Genomic DNA, 18,140 nt, shown 5'->3' with positions numbered 1-18,140 from the left:
TCTTATCTGCATGAGAAAAGCTGAGGAGTATATGCTTTACTGTAACAAAGAGATAGTAACTTTGCAAAACAAAGAGGGAGTGATACCTTAATACAAAGAGCTCTTGGAGTTCTCCCTTCAGTTTTCAACCCCCCCCTTCCCTCTCTCATTAAGGAGACAAGGAGGGCTGGCAGCCGCGCTTATTCAGAGGACAACACTATTGATGGGAGCTAACAGCTATTGATAATGCATTTTTAATAATATTTCTAACAAATATATGACCTTTAAATTGCTAGAGAAATCATTATATATAATTTAGCTAGCTACAATTTTGGTCTTCCATATTATATTTTTAGCATTCTTTTATAAAACATTACTTGGCTCCCTGGCATTTTAATTGTACCCTTTTGCCTACACAGATGCCTGGTACTTCTCAGATTTCTGCCACAGACATCATCCATAAAACCTGCTTCAAACAGGAACAGGAGATAGGATCTGTAAAATCTCAGAGTCAAAAAAAAGAGAACTATTATTTTGCACTTCTATAGTGCTTTCCAGACAAGGAACTCTCACGTTTTTGGTAAGGGCATTGAGTTCATTTTGTCAGCTCCCATGGGGGAAGAGGAGGGGGGAGTAATACTGTCACTGTCTTACAGAGAGGGAAGCAGACATAACTCAGAAATTAAGTAATTTGCCAAAGATTATAGACAAGTTCATAAAACAGGAAATCGGTGACACTGAGAAACTGAGACAGTGTCTGTGATTCTCAGCCATGGTGATGATGTGGCACCATGGGATGCTTTGAGATCCTTTCAAGGGTGCTGTGGGGTGCCACACAATGTTAATGCTATTCGGTGTACATTCACATGATAAACTGAGAGATTTCAAATAGGAATTCATTGCATTTTAACAAGGGGTATGTCATATCTTAAAAGACTGAGAACCACTGGTCCAGGTCTTCCCATGCCTAGTCTACAACTCTGGCTACAAGACTAGGCTGATCATCTTTTAGAAGTGTTGGAAGACCTTTTTATTTGGGCAGGCCTTCAGCAGGCAGAGTTAAATCTGGGGCATTATTTGGGGAGTTTGTTCTAAAAATATTTGGGGAATTTGTTCTAAAAAATAAAATAATATTTTTTTTGTATTTGCCTTTATAATTTATTTTATTTTTTTATTGTAAGATACCCTGAACTTCTTTTGGGGGGGCAGCATATAAATCTAATTAATAAATAGTCCTGATCCTGTAAGTAAATTAAAAAAAAAGAAAAAAAACAGATTTTGGTTTGCTTTGAAAATACAAAGAAACATCCCCTAGTAAATGATTTATCTAAAAAATAAGGGAGTACATCTTTACCTTTCCACTTAAATTGGTGGAAGCATACTAACTCATGTTAGCTGAGGATTGGGCCTATACAGATCAAACTGTATCTCAGACAGTTCAGACTTCTCAAAGACGTCAGGGGACACAACAGCCAGCCCAAATTGCATTCTTCTTTCCAAAAACAAGGTGCATGTTTTACTGGAGTGGAGAGGTGGGGGCATGTCAAATGTGAGGGAATATGGGCCTTGCAAAATAAAATCTGCATCTCTTGTGGTCACTTTCTTTAAAGAGCCACAGTCTATTACTTTAGGCCCAAAAGGTAGTGTTGCCTTTTTTTTGCAAAAATCAGTACCAAGAATAATCATGAGATTTTTCAAGTTTCATTGTAAATATGGTATTTTCTTGCATACCACATATCCAGAATTCAATCAGGGTACATGTTTTAAGTGGGGAAGCTGTTTTGTTCACTGGAAAAGAAGCAGACATGGAGGCACTGTTGCAAAAAATTGCGGTCCGTTTCTTGGAGGCCACTAAAATCACAGACACACACTCATTAGATGGCACAAAAGGTGTATTTGCAAATAGGGTCAGAGCAGAGTCAAAGACTCAGATTACTCTGAATCCCCCAAGGAATTTTTGCAGGCTGTATTTATCTTTTTCCTCCTGGGCATGTGTGCAGAAACAGGAACTCTTACAGCTTATTTCCGTTTCATACAAACATATATGTGGTTACATCACTACATCCATCGCATGTACATTATAATTAACTACTTAAGTATGCAGGGCGGAGAAGTAAATATGCATCAGCTAATCAAACATGCTCAGAGAATGCTATAGGTCACCAAGAGTTTAAACCCCCCCTTTCAAGGACACAGTCAGTTGAATTCCAGCTTCTGTAATCTGCATGAGAAAGGCTAGGAGAAACTGGGGGAGAGTCTGTGATTTAGCATAAGAAGAGCTGTGGCAAGGCTGGGCAAAGTCCAGAGAAAAGTCCTTGGCAGTGTTTCTTTCTTATCAGGCGCAAGATGCAAGCTGTGCATTTCTAGCAATACTCCATTTCTAACAATATTCCATTTCTAACAGCACTGTGTTTACCAGGCAGCTGCCAAGAGGCTGCTGCTTGTGTCTGGCCCAGCAAGCGGAAGAGGCACAGTCCTTTGTGCCCAAAGCAGCAAGCAAGCTGCTGGAACTGTTTTGATGAGGCTTGTGATGTGGAAAAACTTTATTTACAGGAATTTATATAAAGAACTATTACAGTAAAGAACTAACAGTGTTGCTACTGCCCTTGCTAGAGTCTGTGACCTAATCTCTCATGACAGGCACACCAGGAAGTTCCTGTTGCAGGATGCCTCATGCATATGGTCTCCTGGGATGCCACACTTCTTGGACACACTGTGTTTCCAGGACTAACTGTGTCACAGTCAGCCATGACTCCAGAAATTTTTTTCCCTACGTTCTACTTTCCAGAAGAAAGGGGCATGTTTTATCTGAGAGTGTGTTTGTATGTAAGGAAATATGGTAGTTTTTTGCCTGGGTAGAAGTGTTGTCCTGCATTGTCTGCAACCCAAATAAAGAGTTGTGTGGAACCTGGCTGCCAAGAAGTAATATTGACTCAAAGAAAGAAACTGATGGATTTGTTTTTGATATTGAAGCACATGAATTAATGTTTGGTGCTATTAGTAACACAATTAAGGATAATTTAACCTAAGAGTTTCCCCTTAAGTTTTCCATTCCCTTCTCTCCACAGAAAGCAGCCAGTACATCATGGAGATGGAAGATTTTGACAACTACACCTATTTTTATTATAACTATGAGGAAGATGAGCCATTCCAGTCCCATCTCAGTGTCTCACATATGGTCTCCCTTTCTTTATGTTGTGTGGCATTTCTCCTAGGGGTGCCAGGTAATGCCATAGTCATCTGGTTTATGGGATTTAAACGGAATAAATCAGTCTCCACCCTCTCGTTCCTCAATCTGGCTATTGCAGACTTCATCTTTGTTCTTTTCTTGCCTTTCTATAGTACATATATAGGACTAGGCTTCCACTGGCCCTTTGGGAAGTTGCTCTGCAAAGTTAACTCCTTTATTGCTTTACTGAATATGTTTGCTAGTGTTTTCTTCCTGACCTTCATCAGCCTCGATCGCTACATATGCCTGGTCCACCCCACCTTTTCATGCAAATATCGGACCCTTAAGAATGCTTTTATTCTTAGTGGGATTATTTGGCTCTTGGCTGCTATTGTTGGTGGCCCGGCCTTGTATTTCAGAGATACTACAATTCATAACAACACCACCATTTGCTACAACAACTTTCACCTCCATGACAAAGAGCTCATTGTTATGAGACATCATGTTTTGATTTGGGTGAGGCTTGTATGCGGTTATCTGTTTCCTTTGGTGACCATGGTCCTTTGTTACACGCTTCTGATTGTCAAGGTTAAGAGGAGAACCCTACTAACCTCCAGCAGACTCTTCTGGACCATGGTTGCCGTAGTTGTAGCTTTTTTTGTTTGCTGGACACCCTACCACATATTTAGTATTCTGGAACTATCTGCTCACCATAACGAACACTTACATGACTTGCTTCAGGATGCCATTCCCCTCTCAACTGGTCTTGCCTTCATTAATAGCTGTCTCAATCCAATCCTCTATGTTTTGATTAGCAAAAAATTCCAAGTCCATGTTAGAGCGACAGTTTCTGAGGCACTAAAGCTTGCGCTGTGGGAAGTAAGCCGTTCCGGAACAGTCAGTGAACAACTGCGAAGCTCGGAGAACACCCACGTGGCTGTGAACTACTGTGAAACTAGGCAGTAAATGGCTCTTTTTCCTTTTTTTTCACCAGTTGTGAGTTCTTGTTTATTACTGAATTGCAAATTTATATGTAATGTCAAGGACTGGTCAAATTGATTGGTGGTGCAACTCTACTGAGCTTTTAGAAATACTCATTAGATGAAGCTCCAGTAAATTTAGGGATGAATCTAGCCCAGTGTTTCATAGCTACTTGCTTAAACACAGAAGTGCAGCTTCAGACAATGTTTTACTTGGCTTCTATAGGTTTGCATATGTGACTTTGCACACACATGCTTGCATTAGTTTTTTTAAAACATTTTGCATTCCAGTTTAACACTTGGACACACGGAATGAAGCAATATAGAGGCTATGCCTAAGTAAGCATTTGCAAGCATCATTGTGTATGCAAACTGCAAGTGCAAGAATGTGTGTGTCATATTTTATACCAACACTAGTGGAGGACTTCTATGTATTAGAGCTTGTCCATAACTCAGTTATGTAACAGATACAGTCCTGTATACAAATAGGAACATTTACAATGTAGATGGGGCCCTATATATATATATTTGTACAACAGCACATGTATTTACAAATACTTCTTTATAGCATCATTCTGAAATAGTTCATTTACAACATATCCTTGTTGTGGTCCAATTTCACTGAATCTCGAATTTAGCAGGTCCTCAAAAGCACACATAGATACTGCAAAACATGGGATTAGTAATTTGATTGGCAACACTATATATCATCCGAGTCATTATGAAACCAACAACCCCATGTAGCTGAATGTGCCTAAACCAAAAGTAAATATAAGAAATACCATACTGAATCTAACCATAGGCTTATCTAGCCCAGCGTACTGCATCTCAGTGGCAGAGCGTATTGATCTGTCTCTTGCCACTCTTCCATTACAGCTTCTAACATTCAGAAGCCTAAGGAAGTCATAATTGGTAGGTTGTTACCTCTGGTTGCTTTTCTTTAAAGACTTCCTGGTATATGTTTCCTAAGGATAAGGTGTTAATTTTGATGTTCTGACTATGCTTTCCACTCTGCATCCTGGAGCCATCTCTCTCCTCAGCGGTACTGTAGGATTGCTCTCTTCTCAGAACAATACCTTGGATCATATCTTCCAAAACTCTTAGGACTGAACAAAGTATAACCCTTTTCAGTCTCAGAGATCAGACTCATTTCAGCAATTCTTTGATACCACTTTTGTTCAGGCAATGGGGTTTGTACAAAATCTGTAAAAATACTAAAGAATTTGAGTTTGAATACCAGAGAAGTTTCAAGGGAGCTTCCTTTTTTTGGTAATATCACAAGATGCTTCACAATGCTTTCTGAACGTTAGTTTAGAAATTCATAGGACAGAACAAAAACTTTAATGCCAATATCCAGCAAACTTGTTCAGCTAAGAAAAACCTACCCAGAAGCAGTTACAGAACAGCTATGGAACTAAAGAAACTATGACAAGAATGCTAGTTACCCCTACTGCATGGGGAGAAAGGCACCCGTTAATTTGCCCACCAGTCAGATGACATAACTCCCCATTCAAGACATCTTTGGTTGCGTTTCAATGATGAGCGTCTGCTTCCTGAGGATATCCACAATACTAACAGAACTTGTACACTGATGGATGGAAAGAACACCTGCTCACTCAAGTCACTGACAATGGAGTAACACCAGGAATGGTAAACACCTTTTACAGATTGTAGATCCATCTTAGTACCCACAGGCCACTACAAAATAAAAGGAACGATCCTGAGAACAGGATGCGTCTGTGCAGTTGGAAAGCCAGAAAAAAAAATAAAAATGAGACACTGACAGATACCCAGTGAAAGGCATGATGGTTCAACTCATGTACGAGTCATCCACCATGGATTTCCTGAGTGGTCTCTGGGAGGTTTATTATTTGGATTAATTTGTGCTTGCTACTTACGTTGTTGTACTCTGGTTTCTCTTCAGAAGGAATAAATAACTCATTTTTTACCTTTCTTTGTATATTGATTTTAAAGAAAAGATATAACTGTAGGTACTGGTAAGTATCCAGTAATTTCTCACAACAGACATTTCTAATACTCTTTATACAGAACTTACTGGGAACTGGGCTTCCACCACAGCATGCTCCCCAGCAGACATGGAAGTGCTTCTGGTCCATTTGCACGTCTGCTGCCGAGCACACTAGGGAGCACCCCATGCTCCTGTAGGACACACCATCCGCCCCAGCATTGCAGCATTGATAAGCCATCTGCTACCTTGATGGTATGTAGAAAAAACATTTAAAGCTGTGTCTATGTTCAAATTGATTTGGAAAGTTCCAGTGTCTCTCAATTTGATTCAGATATTTGGCCACCTAACTGAATCAGGGATCAAAGCTTTGCACAGCCCTAGTATTTATATTATACTCCGCAAAATGAGTAATAAAAATAAGCACTATCAGAATGGATATGGTAAATCGAAGGTTTCAGAATTCAATACCTCCAGGCCAATGGAAGCAAATTACACTGCTGTTGTGCTATGGTTCCGTCTCAAAGCAGCTCAGTGCTGCAGACTAATCTCAAATGGACAGGAAGTCTGGAAATAATATTTTAATGGACAGCCTAAAGATAAAGCTTTAATTGATGACTTTCAAGTTTAAAGTTTCTGGTAATGATTCAAGTACTTTATATTTTGGAGACTATTACTGTGCTGTAAGCCTAGTAGAGCAAGCTTTTTTAAAAGCCATGCAGCTGATATTAAAGAGTCCAACGAACACTGAAGGAGCATACACGGTGAGTAAAAATCAAAATCATACACAGTACACTTTAGACTTCTCTTGCAGTTCTCATACTTCTGGTATTTCTGATTCATTCTGAGATCTTACCTCTTTATGAAATTAGAGCTGAAGCTAAATGAGGTCATTCAACATCTGTTCTTCAAGATACTTTCACTACAAGTATGCTGCCCCCTAGTCTTCCCTTCAGGAAAGTAACACTGTTTCAGAGGGGGAACCTGGGAAAGAAGCAACTTCCAACACAGATTTAAGAATAGGCAGAAGGTAGGGCAGCACCTTAAAGATTAAATTTATTCAGAGATATGCCCTTTTGTGGGCAAGCCCACTTTGTCAGAGCCTATGAAGGGACCACTCACAGGTCCATGAATGAGCTCATACAAAAACACCTCATATCTTTTTGAACAAGTTAGTCTTTAGAGGGTCACCCTGCCCTGCCTTCTGCCTGACCTCAGACTAACAATTCTAACTACCTCTCTGCCCACTAGAAGTCAGATTTCCTGACTCAGTGTGCCTTACTCTGCTACAAGATCTGTGGTTTAGTACAGAAATCTGGTTTTACTTCTACTCTAGGACTTTTAAGTATCAATGAACTAAAAGTTGCTGTTTAGAGTAAGTGGAGACCATATGGTTTGAGTTCTGGAAATACTTTTATTCTAGATGTAGGGCTTAAATCTTGTTGAAAGCAGCTACGTCCATTGATTGTACATAATCTTCAAAAGCCGTTATTCTTTCTTCCAACATATCTGTTCCAACTTTATCATCTTCAACAACACACTGAATTTGAAGCTTCTTGATACCGTAACCAACTGGAACTAGTTTGGCTGTTGAAAACAGAAAATAGCAACTGAGACATTGCATTCACCCAATACCCTCTATATAAAAGAGTATTAATAAAATACTCATTACATGATGACTTTTGCATCTATTGCTTGCACAAGGTACTTGGAACTATATGTGAAGCAATGTTCTGTTTGTTTCCAAGTCAACCCTCGAGCTACTAAAAACACCAGGCTCTAGTGTAAGGCAAGTGTAGTTTCATTCTCATTTTAAGTTTGCCATCCTAATTACAGCCGAGTATTTCTGAGGGGAAAACAAATTTTTACAAGGGAGATATGATCAGCTACAAGCAGCAGATCTTCAGATCATACCAGGAAATTGGAGGGGGTGCCAGTGGTAAAAATCTCCTTTTGGAGTTAGTGAATTATCTTAAGGAATAAAAAAACTTCACAGCACTCGGAAGACAAGCACACAAGTTGACATCTAAATTAAACTTCATTTTGGAAATGCTGTCTAGATCCATTTTTAAGCATCAAGAAACTTGAGCTACTACTCTGGTTTAATACTATTGCAATTTATTAGTAAACACCTGGAATTCCTTCTTTTTCTCTGACCTACAACTTCAGCTCTGTGCCCCTTTAAGTATATTTCTCTATACAGTGCAATTTAAAAGTTACATTGCCTCCACTAGCCCACACAACCTTAATGATATACTACTTACAAGATCCCCAGACCAAGCCATCTGTCTGAATGCTTCGGACACACTCCTCCAGTTTGGCCATGTCCGTCTCATCGTCCCAGGGTTTCACATCCAACAAGATTGACGACTTGGCCACAACAGCTGGTTCTATAAAGTGATAAGGACAGGAGGTGGGAAGGGGAAGAAAAGCAACATTTAAGTACGAATGAATGTGAATGAATTAGTAACATACATTGCTGTAAATTCCCCAGGGTCTAGGGCATTTCACAAAAACTGCCCATTTGCAAACATCTTTTCCATAAATAGAAATTTATAAAAAATTGTGAAAGGAAATATTAAAAATGTACAAGTTCCTGCACTACATAAAGATATCTTTTGTAAGTTTAGCTTGATGGCAAAAGATGTACGTTTTCATTTTGTATGTTACATTCAGAGATCCTTTTCAGATAAACTGAGGAAGGAACGCAATACAATATAACAGTTTATTTTCCACAGATGGAATACTGCAACTGCTATTGTTCTGAACAGTTCCAGACCAGTAACTGTGGAACGCTGAATTTAAGTAGATTGCCTACTAGGCAAAGTTAAAACATTAAGCAGGTTTCTATGGAAAGTTTAGAACTGGCTTAAATAGACAAGTGTTTTAGACTCAAACTCTGTACGTCTATTTTTAGGGTAGGAACAACCCACCCGCCATCTCTGCTTTAATCTCAAAATGGACACCGAAGTAGGCAACTGAGCCTTTTAAAATTTCCTTGAGCAGACCAAGTCTGATCTACTATAGCTAGGGTTACCATACAATTCTTTTTTCAGTCCTCCATCCAGGCAGGTTTTTGAAATGCAAGTAAATGTCCAGGTTTTTGCTTTGCCTATGCTTTCCTGGCACTTCCAGCTTGGCTGCTTAGGGCTGAGGGAAGCAGGCAAAAGTGACTTGAGTGCAGAGCACAATGCACTGGCCGCAGGCCCCACATCTTCAGGCAGGTGAGACGGAGACAGCATACATCTGTGTCTGTGGACACCAGTAGGGGTGGGCTGCAAGAGGCTATGGGATGGAAAGGAGGGGCACCAGCCGCCCCACAATCACATTCCACCACACCCCCCCCAGTCCTCTTTTTGAAACTGGAAATATGGTAACCGTAACTATAGCTGACAGTTCAAATATGATTTCTTAAGCTCCCCTAATTCAGTGCATATTGATGATCAAATCAAGTGTACAAGAACAAGATATAAAATGTCACTTGCAAACATACTTTTTGACTTCTTAGATTCATACTGAGCAAGACGCTCTTCCCTCAGTCTCTTTGCTTCTTCGCTTTCCTGCAAAAGGAAGCTAGATTTAGAACAAAGCATGGATAATAAGGCATTCTTCACAATACTGTCAAAGTAGACTGGCTTAGTCAGATAAAAACAAATCATCAGCAAGATCAGCCGAAAGATGGTGATTTGGTTTTATTCATCACGTGACCAGTCAGTTAAAAACAGGCACCCCTGCAAACTCACTAGAACTTTATCCTATTTAGGCTGCACATTAGTTTAGCCTATGCCCAAGTGGAAGCCACATTTAAAAAACACCAAAACCAAACCACACAAACTTGAAAACCAGTCTCCTTCACATAGTTTACACGGACTTCACTTGAACCATGCAAATTCTGTAAAGGAGTAGGTGCTTCCGCGAGATTTAAACATCCAAGTAGTATGTTCCTCATTAACATGTTCTGTCCCCACACCTATTCAGCAAGTAGTCAGTTCCACCAGAGGACTATTTCCAGAGAGCCTCTCCAATTCAATCAAATTATGACTAAGATGTTAAACAGACCAACAAAGCAAGGATAAAATAAAAAAAGGAATGCATCTATAACTAAATTTTGTTAGCTGGGGGGGGCAACAAAAAACTCATAGCAAATAAAATAAAATGCCAGTACCTCCTCGTCATCAGATCCAAAGAGATCAATGTCATCATCATCTTTAGTGTCTGCAGTTGCACCAGCTGTGGTATCCTCAACATCAGCAGGACCGTATTTCCCCAAAGCCTTCTTCACTCCTGGCAAACTAAGTAAGAGGGCACAGTCTGTTAAAGATTACTGATTTATAAAATAGTTTTACTGATGTTTTGATACTGTTGTAAACCTCCAGTAAATTTTTTCTTGTGCTAACAATGAAACTCAAACCTTAATTATGTCACTATTTCAGAAGTGAAGCACCAGATTCCAATCCACAAGTGTACCCACAGCAAAGCATGCTGGTTAGAAAAATATGGTGAATTGAACGTGCATAGAAAGCTAAACCTCTTATAAATACAGCAACTCTTGCTCCTGGTAATTGGATTTCCTAGCGTACGCCACATTAGAGCAGCAACCAAAAGTTTCAGATCATAACCTTATACGAAGAGGAGTTCTGCAAATTTTACTGTGCTGTTCCAAGTGCAGAAGTGATGGGAAATGTTACAGAAAAAATGTAACCACCACCAAATCAAATTTAACAACTAAAATGTTTTATATTAATTGAAGCATACTAAGCACTGCTACTCCCCATTGAAGCATTGCCATGAAAATATTTCATTATTGAAAATTAAGCCTCAGTGGGAATGGTAATATATCAAAGTTTTATCACAATGTCAAATCCTTGGGTTTTACTGACAAGTTCTAACTATGAAGTACTTGAGGGACAAAACAAGTGTTCCAATACTACCCAACACAACCACAAGCCTATAATGTAAATGACTATAAAACTAAAATGTGTGAGGAACCAAGGAGAACCTAGCAGGAACTACACATTCCTGAAACCCAAACACAGCTTAAATAGCTCCATCTACTGCTAGAAAACCTATAATGCAACTTTACATTGCCTGCTCAATGCTAGTACCTTTTGAACTATGATTTAATTCCTGCTTTAGTCATTCTAGATGTAGCCACTAACATCATAAGACCATAGTTTTGTCTTATGCTTTCATTTATAGTATTGTGGGGTTTGCTTTAGGGTTTTGTTTATTTTTTAAATCAGACTGTTAGGCATTAGAAAAGCCAATGACAAAGCACTCTCCTTTTGAGTGGCTAGAAGAAATTACAGTAACTAAGTTCCTTTACAGATCTTGTGAACTGGATTTTACAATTTTACCCCAACCCATGTACTGACAAACTATTAAATAATATTATTGACTGTAGCATCAAGAAAAGCCTAGGACAGAATGGATAAGAGACCAAGCCATCCATCTCTACAACAGGTCTTGGTGAGGCAATGTGGAAATGGCACATACTAACACTGCCTATGCTGTACCTTTTCTAGGGAGGACTTCAGTCTCCATGGCTGTCAATACGGCACTTTTCATGACCACTAAATTCACTAAAAAAAGAAGAGAACACATTTGCTTTCATTTCCCTCAAAAACAGTGTTCTTACTGGTCACTTGTCTGATTTAACCCTTCAGGGGGAACAGTCCAATATGAGGTTTTCCTAAGAACCATCGTAATTATTGTGCTCCTGGCTCAGGTGGCTTTGAGACCAAGCTACAAAAGCCATGAGTGAGCAGCTATTGTACGTGCATGATTTTCAATGGAAACACAAAAGGATTCAGTTGCATTGAATTAACCTGCTGGTTAAAATCCAGCCCAGCTTGGTATGACCTTTAAACCATTATTTGCAGTGTATATAGGTCATGGTGCTCAAGGCATGAGTGGCCACAAAGCCTGTCTTTGTGCTGGGGTTTCAGCTGAGTCCCTGAACACCACATGTGCAATAAGGGGAGGCCTGGAAGTGCAGAATCCCAGGGCCAGCGTTGCCAGGTGTATAATTACTGTATCTGTATGATAATTTCAACCCTTGTACAATGTGAGATCAATAATACTAACAAGAGTGTTCAAAATGTGCAATAATTTTTGAGGCTACTAACTGATACAGCATATACAAAGCCCAAGTCACTCTTGGGGACTTCTGAGCTTGCTGTCAGTACCTTCTTTATTTTGAGGTAAGTAGTCATAAGAACTGTTTCAACTTTGATGACCCAGTTCTCTTTCACTCACTGGCAAGTTATAACTAATAAGATGCATCTGCATACTGATTTGCCTACTTTTTCAGCATACAATAGTTTTTCAGCAAACACAGCAACATTGAGCTTCCAGTAAGATAATTTCCTATTTAAGACTTGGCGACGCTGCCCAGGTCAGAAGCAAGCCATCTTGGCTAGGCTGTCCCAGTGCCCGCACCCTACCTGCTCCACAGCAGTAGCGAAGCTGGCACCTTTCAAAGACAACATACAGGCTCAACATTTAAGGCAAAAAAATCCACGAAACAAAACAACCCATGCCTTTTTGGGGGGGGGGCTGCCACCCAGGTAAATAGTGAGGGGAGGAAGATCTTACCTGGCCTTTTGCTTCTCGTAGGACTGGATGTGGTTGTACCAGCGCAGCGCGTGGCACAGGTCGGCGGGCGGCGGCGCAGACACTGCCTCGAACACGGCGACGTCAGCCTGGGACGGCCCGAACCTGCAGGACGCGCGCGGTCAGGGAAGCCCCGCACAGCGCAGGCGCGAGCCCGCGGCCGCCCGACCCCGCGAGGTGGGGCAGGGCTGGCTAGGCTACCCACCCCCTGCAAGCAACGCTCACCCCTCGATGTAGCTCCTATCCGCCAGGAAGTCATTGAGCACATAGAGGCCTGCAGCAGTCTTGAGGTCCCCAAAGCCCATGACAGCGACAACCGATACGATTCAAACAGCGTCCTCTACGCAAAGAGAGCGCCGCTTTCCTCTCGTCTCACATATATAGGCACCGGCGGAAGATTTCTTAATCGTTTTGTTTCGTCACTATAGTGTCCCTCCGCAGAGAAGTAGTCCCCCTCGCCTTCCGCTCCGCTCAGAGCAGGGAGAAGGCGTTACCGGACACGAACATGAGGAAACAGGGGTAGAAGGAAAGGTTTCAACTAAGGAGCCTGTTCGGCCCGCTCCACTGCGGGGACGCGGATTTTCGAAACCAGGTTGCAAAGAACTGACGGAAAATGCCGAGCGCGGGTTCCGGAAATTGCCGAGGGCCGGCAGAGGGTGGGAGGAGACGGAGGCTGCAGAAGCCACGTGTTCCGGGGCGGGGCGGACACAGCCGAACCCGCCTCTTCTGGGGAGTGACGGAAACTGCCGAGTCGCTGCCGGAAGGGGACGGGAATGGCCGAGGCAGTGCGTCCCGGGCAGTGACGGAAACTGCCGAGGCCGGCGCTGGCGGTGGCGGAAATTACCGAGACGGCTTCCGAGGAATGACGGAAATAACCGAGCCGCCGCCATCCAGGCCTTGCGAGCCGGATCCGCGGCAGTGGTCGTGAGGGCTGAGCTGTGCGGCAGCTGCTCTGCTGCCCCTCCGCGTCACGAGGTACTGGGTAGGGATGCGGCCGCGCCCGCGGCCGCGGTGGGGGGCCGGGCCGGGCCGGGCCTTCTCCCTTCGCCTGCGCCCCGGCCTCTCCGTGCCCTTGACAGCCGGAGGGGAGCGTCCTTGCGGGGGCCAGGAACGGCAGCAACTTTTCCTTAAGTCTGAATTTACTGTGAACAATATATATATTTTACTCAATAAGTGTTGTAATGGAAAACTAACACAATGAGAAGTTAGCCCCCAAGTGGTTTGTTTTGGGTGACAGGGCAGTGCTGCTGTAGGAGGGTTTGGGTGTTGTAACGGTGAGGAGGGCTCTTCTGTGATCTCCTCCCACAGCGTTTCTCAACCCGTGGGTTGCGACCTAAAGCAGGGGTGCAAGAATATACGAAACGGTTGTGAACAAGCTTTAAAAATGGATCGGTCCATTTTTAAAATAGATTTTCCTTTAAAGGAGAAAAACGTGGGAAACTGGTTTTTCCCTTGCTGGCTGGCAGAGCTGCAGCCTGTGAGGGGCAGCTTGGTCCAAACACTGGGGGTGGGGGGCAGCAGGCCAGGAGTGAGGGGCATCAGGACTGGCCACTGAGGTTTACAAATGGGTCCTGGTGCAAAAAAGGCTGAGAACCACTGTCTTATTGGGCTGGCTGTATTGTTGGACCAGCTTCAGAACTAGAAGAGAAGGTCTGCCCCCTCCCCTCAGTCCTCAGGTGGTCTCTGTACTCTTTGGGGGCACAGGCAGAAGTGACAGTTTTTGCCTGATTCGGCCCCAGAAAAAGCTTTACAGCCATAACCAAACAGAGGTGAACAGCTGCAGATCACTTTAAAAGGAACTATGACAGTCTGAACCCTCATTGCATGAGGGGATGTGGGTCAGGTGAACCGGGTTGCATGCTCAAATGAACATGCTCCAAATCAGAGTGTGTTGTATATAACTTTCTGCAAAGCTCCCAGCCTGTCACTGTTTTCAGAATGGGAGTGGGGAGAAGGAGCAGAGGGAGTCTGGTCTGGGTTTTTTTCAGCAGGCATTTTGGGATGGGGTGGGTGGATTGGAGCTGGGAAACTCGAGTTCCCTCTGCTCCCTTCTCTTTCTTCCTCCCTCCCCTGCCCCCCACCTCTGAAAACAGCCTCCAGGCCAGGAGGGGGGAGTGGCATTGCTACAGAAACTGGGCTGCAGGTCTGCAGCACGCAACTGGAGTCCCAACTCCTGCATCCAGGACCCAACAACAAACTTCTCTTGGGTCCAGAAGATCCTTGCAACTCAAAGTGCTTCCTGAAAAGTGCTATGAGTTGCAATGGGGAGCTGCTCTTTTGTCTGCACCCTGGAAATGTGGTCAAAGCTTAGCAGAGAGCTGTTGGATGTACAGTGGGGAGCTACAGAAATGTTAGTGTTTTCTAACTGCAGAAATCTGAGGCACTAATTGCTCTCTTGTATTTGCCAGCACCATGCTGCGACTACCTGCTGTCCACAGGGCCTTAGCTGGTGTCACTCGGTCCAGCAAAGCATGTGGTGAGTTTGCCTTTATTGTATACATTTACGTACACTGATGCAGTGTGTTTAAAGAAAGCATTGAATGTTTGGACTATTATATTGTGTAGAGGGGCTTCATATGCATCATTGGGTTTTAGAGAATGATCTAGCTGTAGCTGTTTCAGATCATTCCAGTTATTTAACTATGAATTATTTTTGTTAGTGGTAATCCTTCAAGCTTTTCATGTTTTGATTTCGGTCTCCCTGTAGGACCGAAATCAAAACATCAGAATTTCATAGTGTTCAATCCAACATTCCACTTGTTTTTGTTTATCAGTGATGACATTTCCATCCAAGTCTTACAGTGGATTTATTTTCTTCTTGACTGGACCAGTTACTTGCTTGATGCTTTCGTATGTTTTGTGGCTATTGCCTGTGTCAACTGCTTTCTGAATATGATCAGAGTTTCAGCCAAAAATCTGGGGCACACCTTTTAGCTTCCTTTTGCATTTTCCTTGGAGCCTTTCTCAAAGTTTCCAGGGTTATGGTTTGGGAGATGACTTGCAGATGGTTAGTGCTGTCCTTTTGTTCCCAACCAATGATAGAAGCATTTCAGAGTGCTCTTAAAACTAGTCTGCATTTTATCTTGCATTTCCTCCCCACCCCCCAAATGCTGTTATAGCAGCATTGTACGTGTTAGTCTTTAAGCTTCCACAAGCCTTGGTGGATGAGTTGTTAGGTAAACTTGTTTTCACAGCTTCTTCATTGAATAGTTTGCATCTTTGGTTTGGCTGATTATCAATCTGAGGATGACTTGCTACAGTGGATCTTTTTAGCATTGATTCTGACCTAGCAGCAGACTAAGGTATGGTCAGTGATGTGTTAAGACCTTGCGTGCAGGATTTCTTAGGTGGTTGTGCCTGGTTAGTACTAGATCTAGTTGGTGCCAGTGGGCAGTGATCCTGATCTTGGATGTTTCCATGTTGTTTGTCTTGTGAGTAGACATCATGAAGTAGGTGTTGGTAACATGAAGTAGGTGTAGGTAACATGTAAATTTTGACTTGTACTGGGTCCTAATGCTCGCTGGCCACTTTCATTCATGTTTCCAATTCCATGTTTGCCCAGAATATCAGGTCAGTTCTCAAAACTGCATTCAACTCTTGCACTAAAGTCACCAAATATTATAATGGTCTTCTTTCTATGAGTTTTTTTCTCAATTTCCAAGCTGTTGGTAGAACATGTTCCTGTCTTCATCACTAGCTTGAAGAGTAGGCACATAGACGCTAAACAACATAACGAAGCTGTTATGTGTGTGCGCTCTGACCGTGGTGATGATGAATCAAATAAATACAGCAATGGGAGTTACCGCAGTTTGATGGGTTTGGACAGTGAGCCTACATTAGAAGATTTATAGAAAGCCATTAAATCGACTCCTGGGAACTAGAGATCCAGCAATAACTGTTTGCCTGCTGAAATCTAAAACTCTGCCAGTGACAAATTACTTCAAAAGCTCCATGAAGTTATACTGCTTCCTCTTTCCAACAGAGCAGTATCGCAAGATTTTAGAGCTGCTCAGTTTGTACAATTAAAAAAACAAGGAGGACAGAAGCAACCCAGTTGAACATCATTAGGAAAGTTGTCACTCGCGTTATGGTACTTGATCTGTTATCAGCAGGAATCCTGACCTTCGGACTGAACTAACAGAATTGAAAAAGCAGCTAAGAATTTTGGCCTCTTAAAAAAAACAAACAAACATGGAATAATAGCGAGCTATCAATTAAAGTAAAGATTCAAATCGACGAGACTGGTGTGCAGTTACCCCTGTTTCATGGTTCAGAAATGTGGACCGCATATGCTAGGGACATCAAGAGACTGAACAGCTTCCACCTGAGATACCTGTGTAAGATCCTGAAAATAAAGTGGGAAGACAAAATGCAGAGGCACTGGAATGTATGGGACTGACACACTTAAAAACCACTATCTAGAAGAGGAAGTTGCTGTTAAATTATAAAATCAGATTCATGACAAGTGTATAAAGGATTGACATGACAACTTGTTCAATAAATGACAGAAAGGTTTTATTTACTACAACTATTCACTATAAAATGATCTTAAAGTAAAACTAAATCCAGTATATATAGTTGTAAAGTGATAGTATCTCACCAACAGAGGCAAAGAGGCCGTCTTAGTCTTGTTAGCTCAAGGTGTGGATCTGTTGCCAGTGAGATCAAGTCAGCTGGGCTCCATAGCATTTTGTGTGTTGAATGATTTCTTGAAGTGCCCCCTGTTAGCTGCTTCTTTCCTTTCTTATACCTTGCAGCTCAGCATCTTCAAAGCATTCTTGTAGTTGTGTAAATAAAGAGAAAAACCTAAGCCATAACAAATGGGAAGATTGTGTTTTCGTAACTGTTCATTATTGATTATCAGAAAGTCCCAGTTTTGACTGAATGACCTTCTTCAGTAATAGAAGGTTTATCAATCTGTACTGAGTTGCAACATATCAGGAAATTGATTAACAACTGGGAGAAATTCAACATTTTTGAAGAGTTGTCCTTGGAAGATCAAGGGAACTACTGAGACAAAACAAGAGTTAATCAAGAGGAGATGCCTATCAAACCCCATATGGAGAATGTTTCTTCCCGCGCATAAACCCAAGTTAATTGCAAAAAAATATTTACTATAGTAATGAATCCATAGACATTTTACACAGTCACATATATGATAGGGGTGCACCGATTGAGATTTTTGCATCGATTCTGATAGCCGATTTTTAAGGAGAGGCATATCTGCCGATAGAGATCCAATTTCTGATACTAGCCTGGCAGTTTGGAGAGCGGGATGGGGGAGGGAAAGGGGCATGGGGCAGGCACGGGATGGAGCTGTAGCATGTCTGGGGGGCATGGGGAAAGTGGGCGCAGCTCTCACCATTTGGCCCGGAGCTGCTGGTCTGGCAGCTTGCCTGCTTGTCCTGCGGCTCCTGCCACTGCTCCTACC

The 18,140-nt window shown here is 42.2% G+C and overlaps 3 protein-coding genes and 1 long non-coding RNA gene across 9 annotated transcripts in view; 3 read left to right on the top strand and 1 right to left on the bottom strand.

Annotated features, from left to right (window-relative positions):
* LOC109322621 overlaps positions 1-6,174 on the top strand; it is an 18,083-nt gene extending 11,909 nt beyond the window's left edge. The window contains exon 3 of the long non-coding RNA XR_002104440.1: positions 5,439-6,174. This is a non-coding gene — a long non-coding RNA (uncharacterized LOC109322621). The remainder of the gene's footprint in view (positions 1-5,438) is intronic.
* The window catches only part of GPR1 (G protein-coupled receptor 1), a 24,126-nt gene extending 16,148 nt beyond the window's left edge, over positions 1-7,978 (top strand). For all 3 annotated transcript variants that reach the window (XM_019553656.1, XM_019553655.1, XM_019553657.1), the window contains 2 exons: positions 3,048-5,040; positions 7,967-7,978. In XM_019553656.1, coding sequence (XP_019409201.1) covers positions 3,065-4,114 — 1,050 coding nt within the window. In that variant the 5' untranslated portion in view covers positions 3,048-3,064 and the 3' untranslated portion in view covers positions 4,115-5,040; positions 7,967-7,978. The remainder of the gene's footprint in view (positions 1-3,047; positions 5,041-7,966) is intronic.
* Positions 7,489-13,076, bottom strand: EEF1B2 (eukaryotic translation elongation factor 1 beta 2). Of its 2 annotated transcripts, XM_019553658.1 has the most exons (6): positions 12,935-13,076; positions 12,692-12,814; positions 10,260-10,386; positions 9,588-9,654; positions 8,359-8,484; positions 7,489-7,681 (listed from the first exon to the last, which is right to left on the bottom strand). In XM_019553658.1, the coding sequence occupies exons 1-6, from the start codon at positions 13,012-13,014 to the stop codon at positions 7,527-7,529; spliced, it is 678 nt and encodes a 225-aa protein (XP_019409203.1). In that variant the 5' UTR covers positions 13,015-13,076; the 3' UTR covers positions 7,489-7,526. The 2 variants fall into 2 exon arrangements, with proteins under 2 accessions (XP_019409203.1, XP_019409204.1); XM_019553659.1 differs by lacking the exon at positions 12,692-12,814 and having other exon boundaries at positions 12,935-13,058.
* A 466-nt stretch (positions 13,077-13,542) lies between these two features.
* The window catches only part of NDUFS1 (NADH:ubiquinone oxidoreductase core subunit S1), a 21,415-nt gene continuing 16,817 nt past the window's right edge, over positions 13,543-18,140 (top strand). Inside the window, exons 1-2 of one of the 3 annotated variants that reach the window (XM_019553651.1) lie at positions 13,543-13,633; positions 15,118-15,185. In XM_019553651.1, coding sequence (XP_019409196.1) covers positions 13,572-13,633; positions 15,118-15,185 — 130 coding nt within the window. In that variant the 5' untranslated portion in view covers positions 13,543-13,571. Of the gene's footprint in view, positions 13,685-13,789; positions 13,861-15,117; positions 15,186-18,140 lie in introns of those variants that run through there. The other 2 variants (XM_019553652.1, XM_019553653.1) reach the window with 2 other exon arrangements.

Source organism: Crocodylus porosus, unplaced genomic scaffold (genome assembly GCF_001723895.1).
Source record: "Crocodylus porosus isolate Cpor-Errol unplaced genomic scaffold, CroPor_comp1, whole genome shotgun sequence".
NCBI classification, from domain to species: Eukaryota; Metazoa; Chordata; order Crocodylia; family Crocodylidae; genus Crocodylus; species Crocodylus porosus.
Note: the sequence above shows the minus strand (reverse complement) of the source record. Positions and strands in the feature narration are given on the sequence as shown.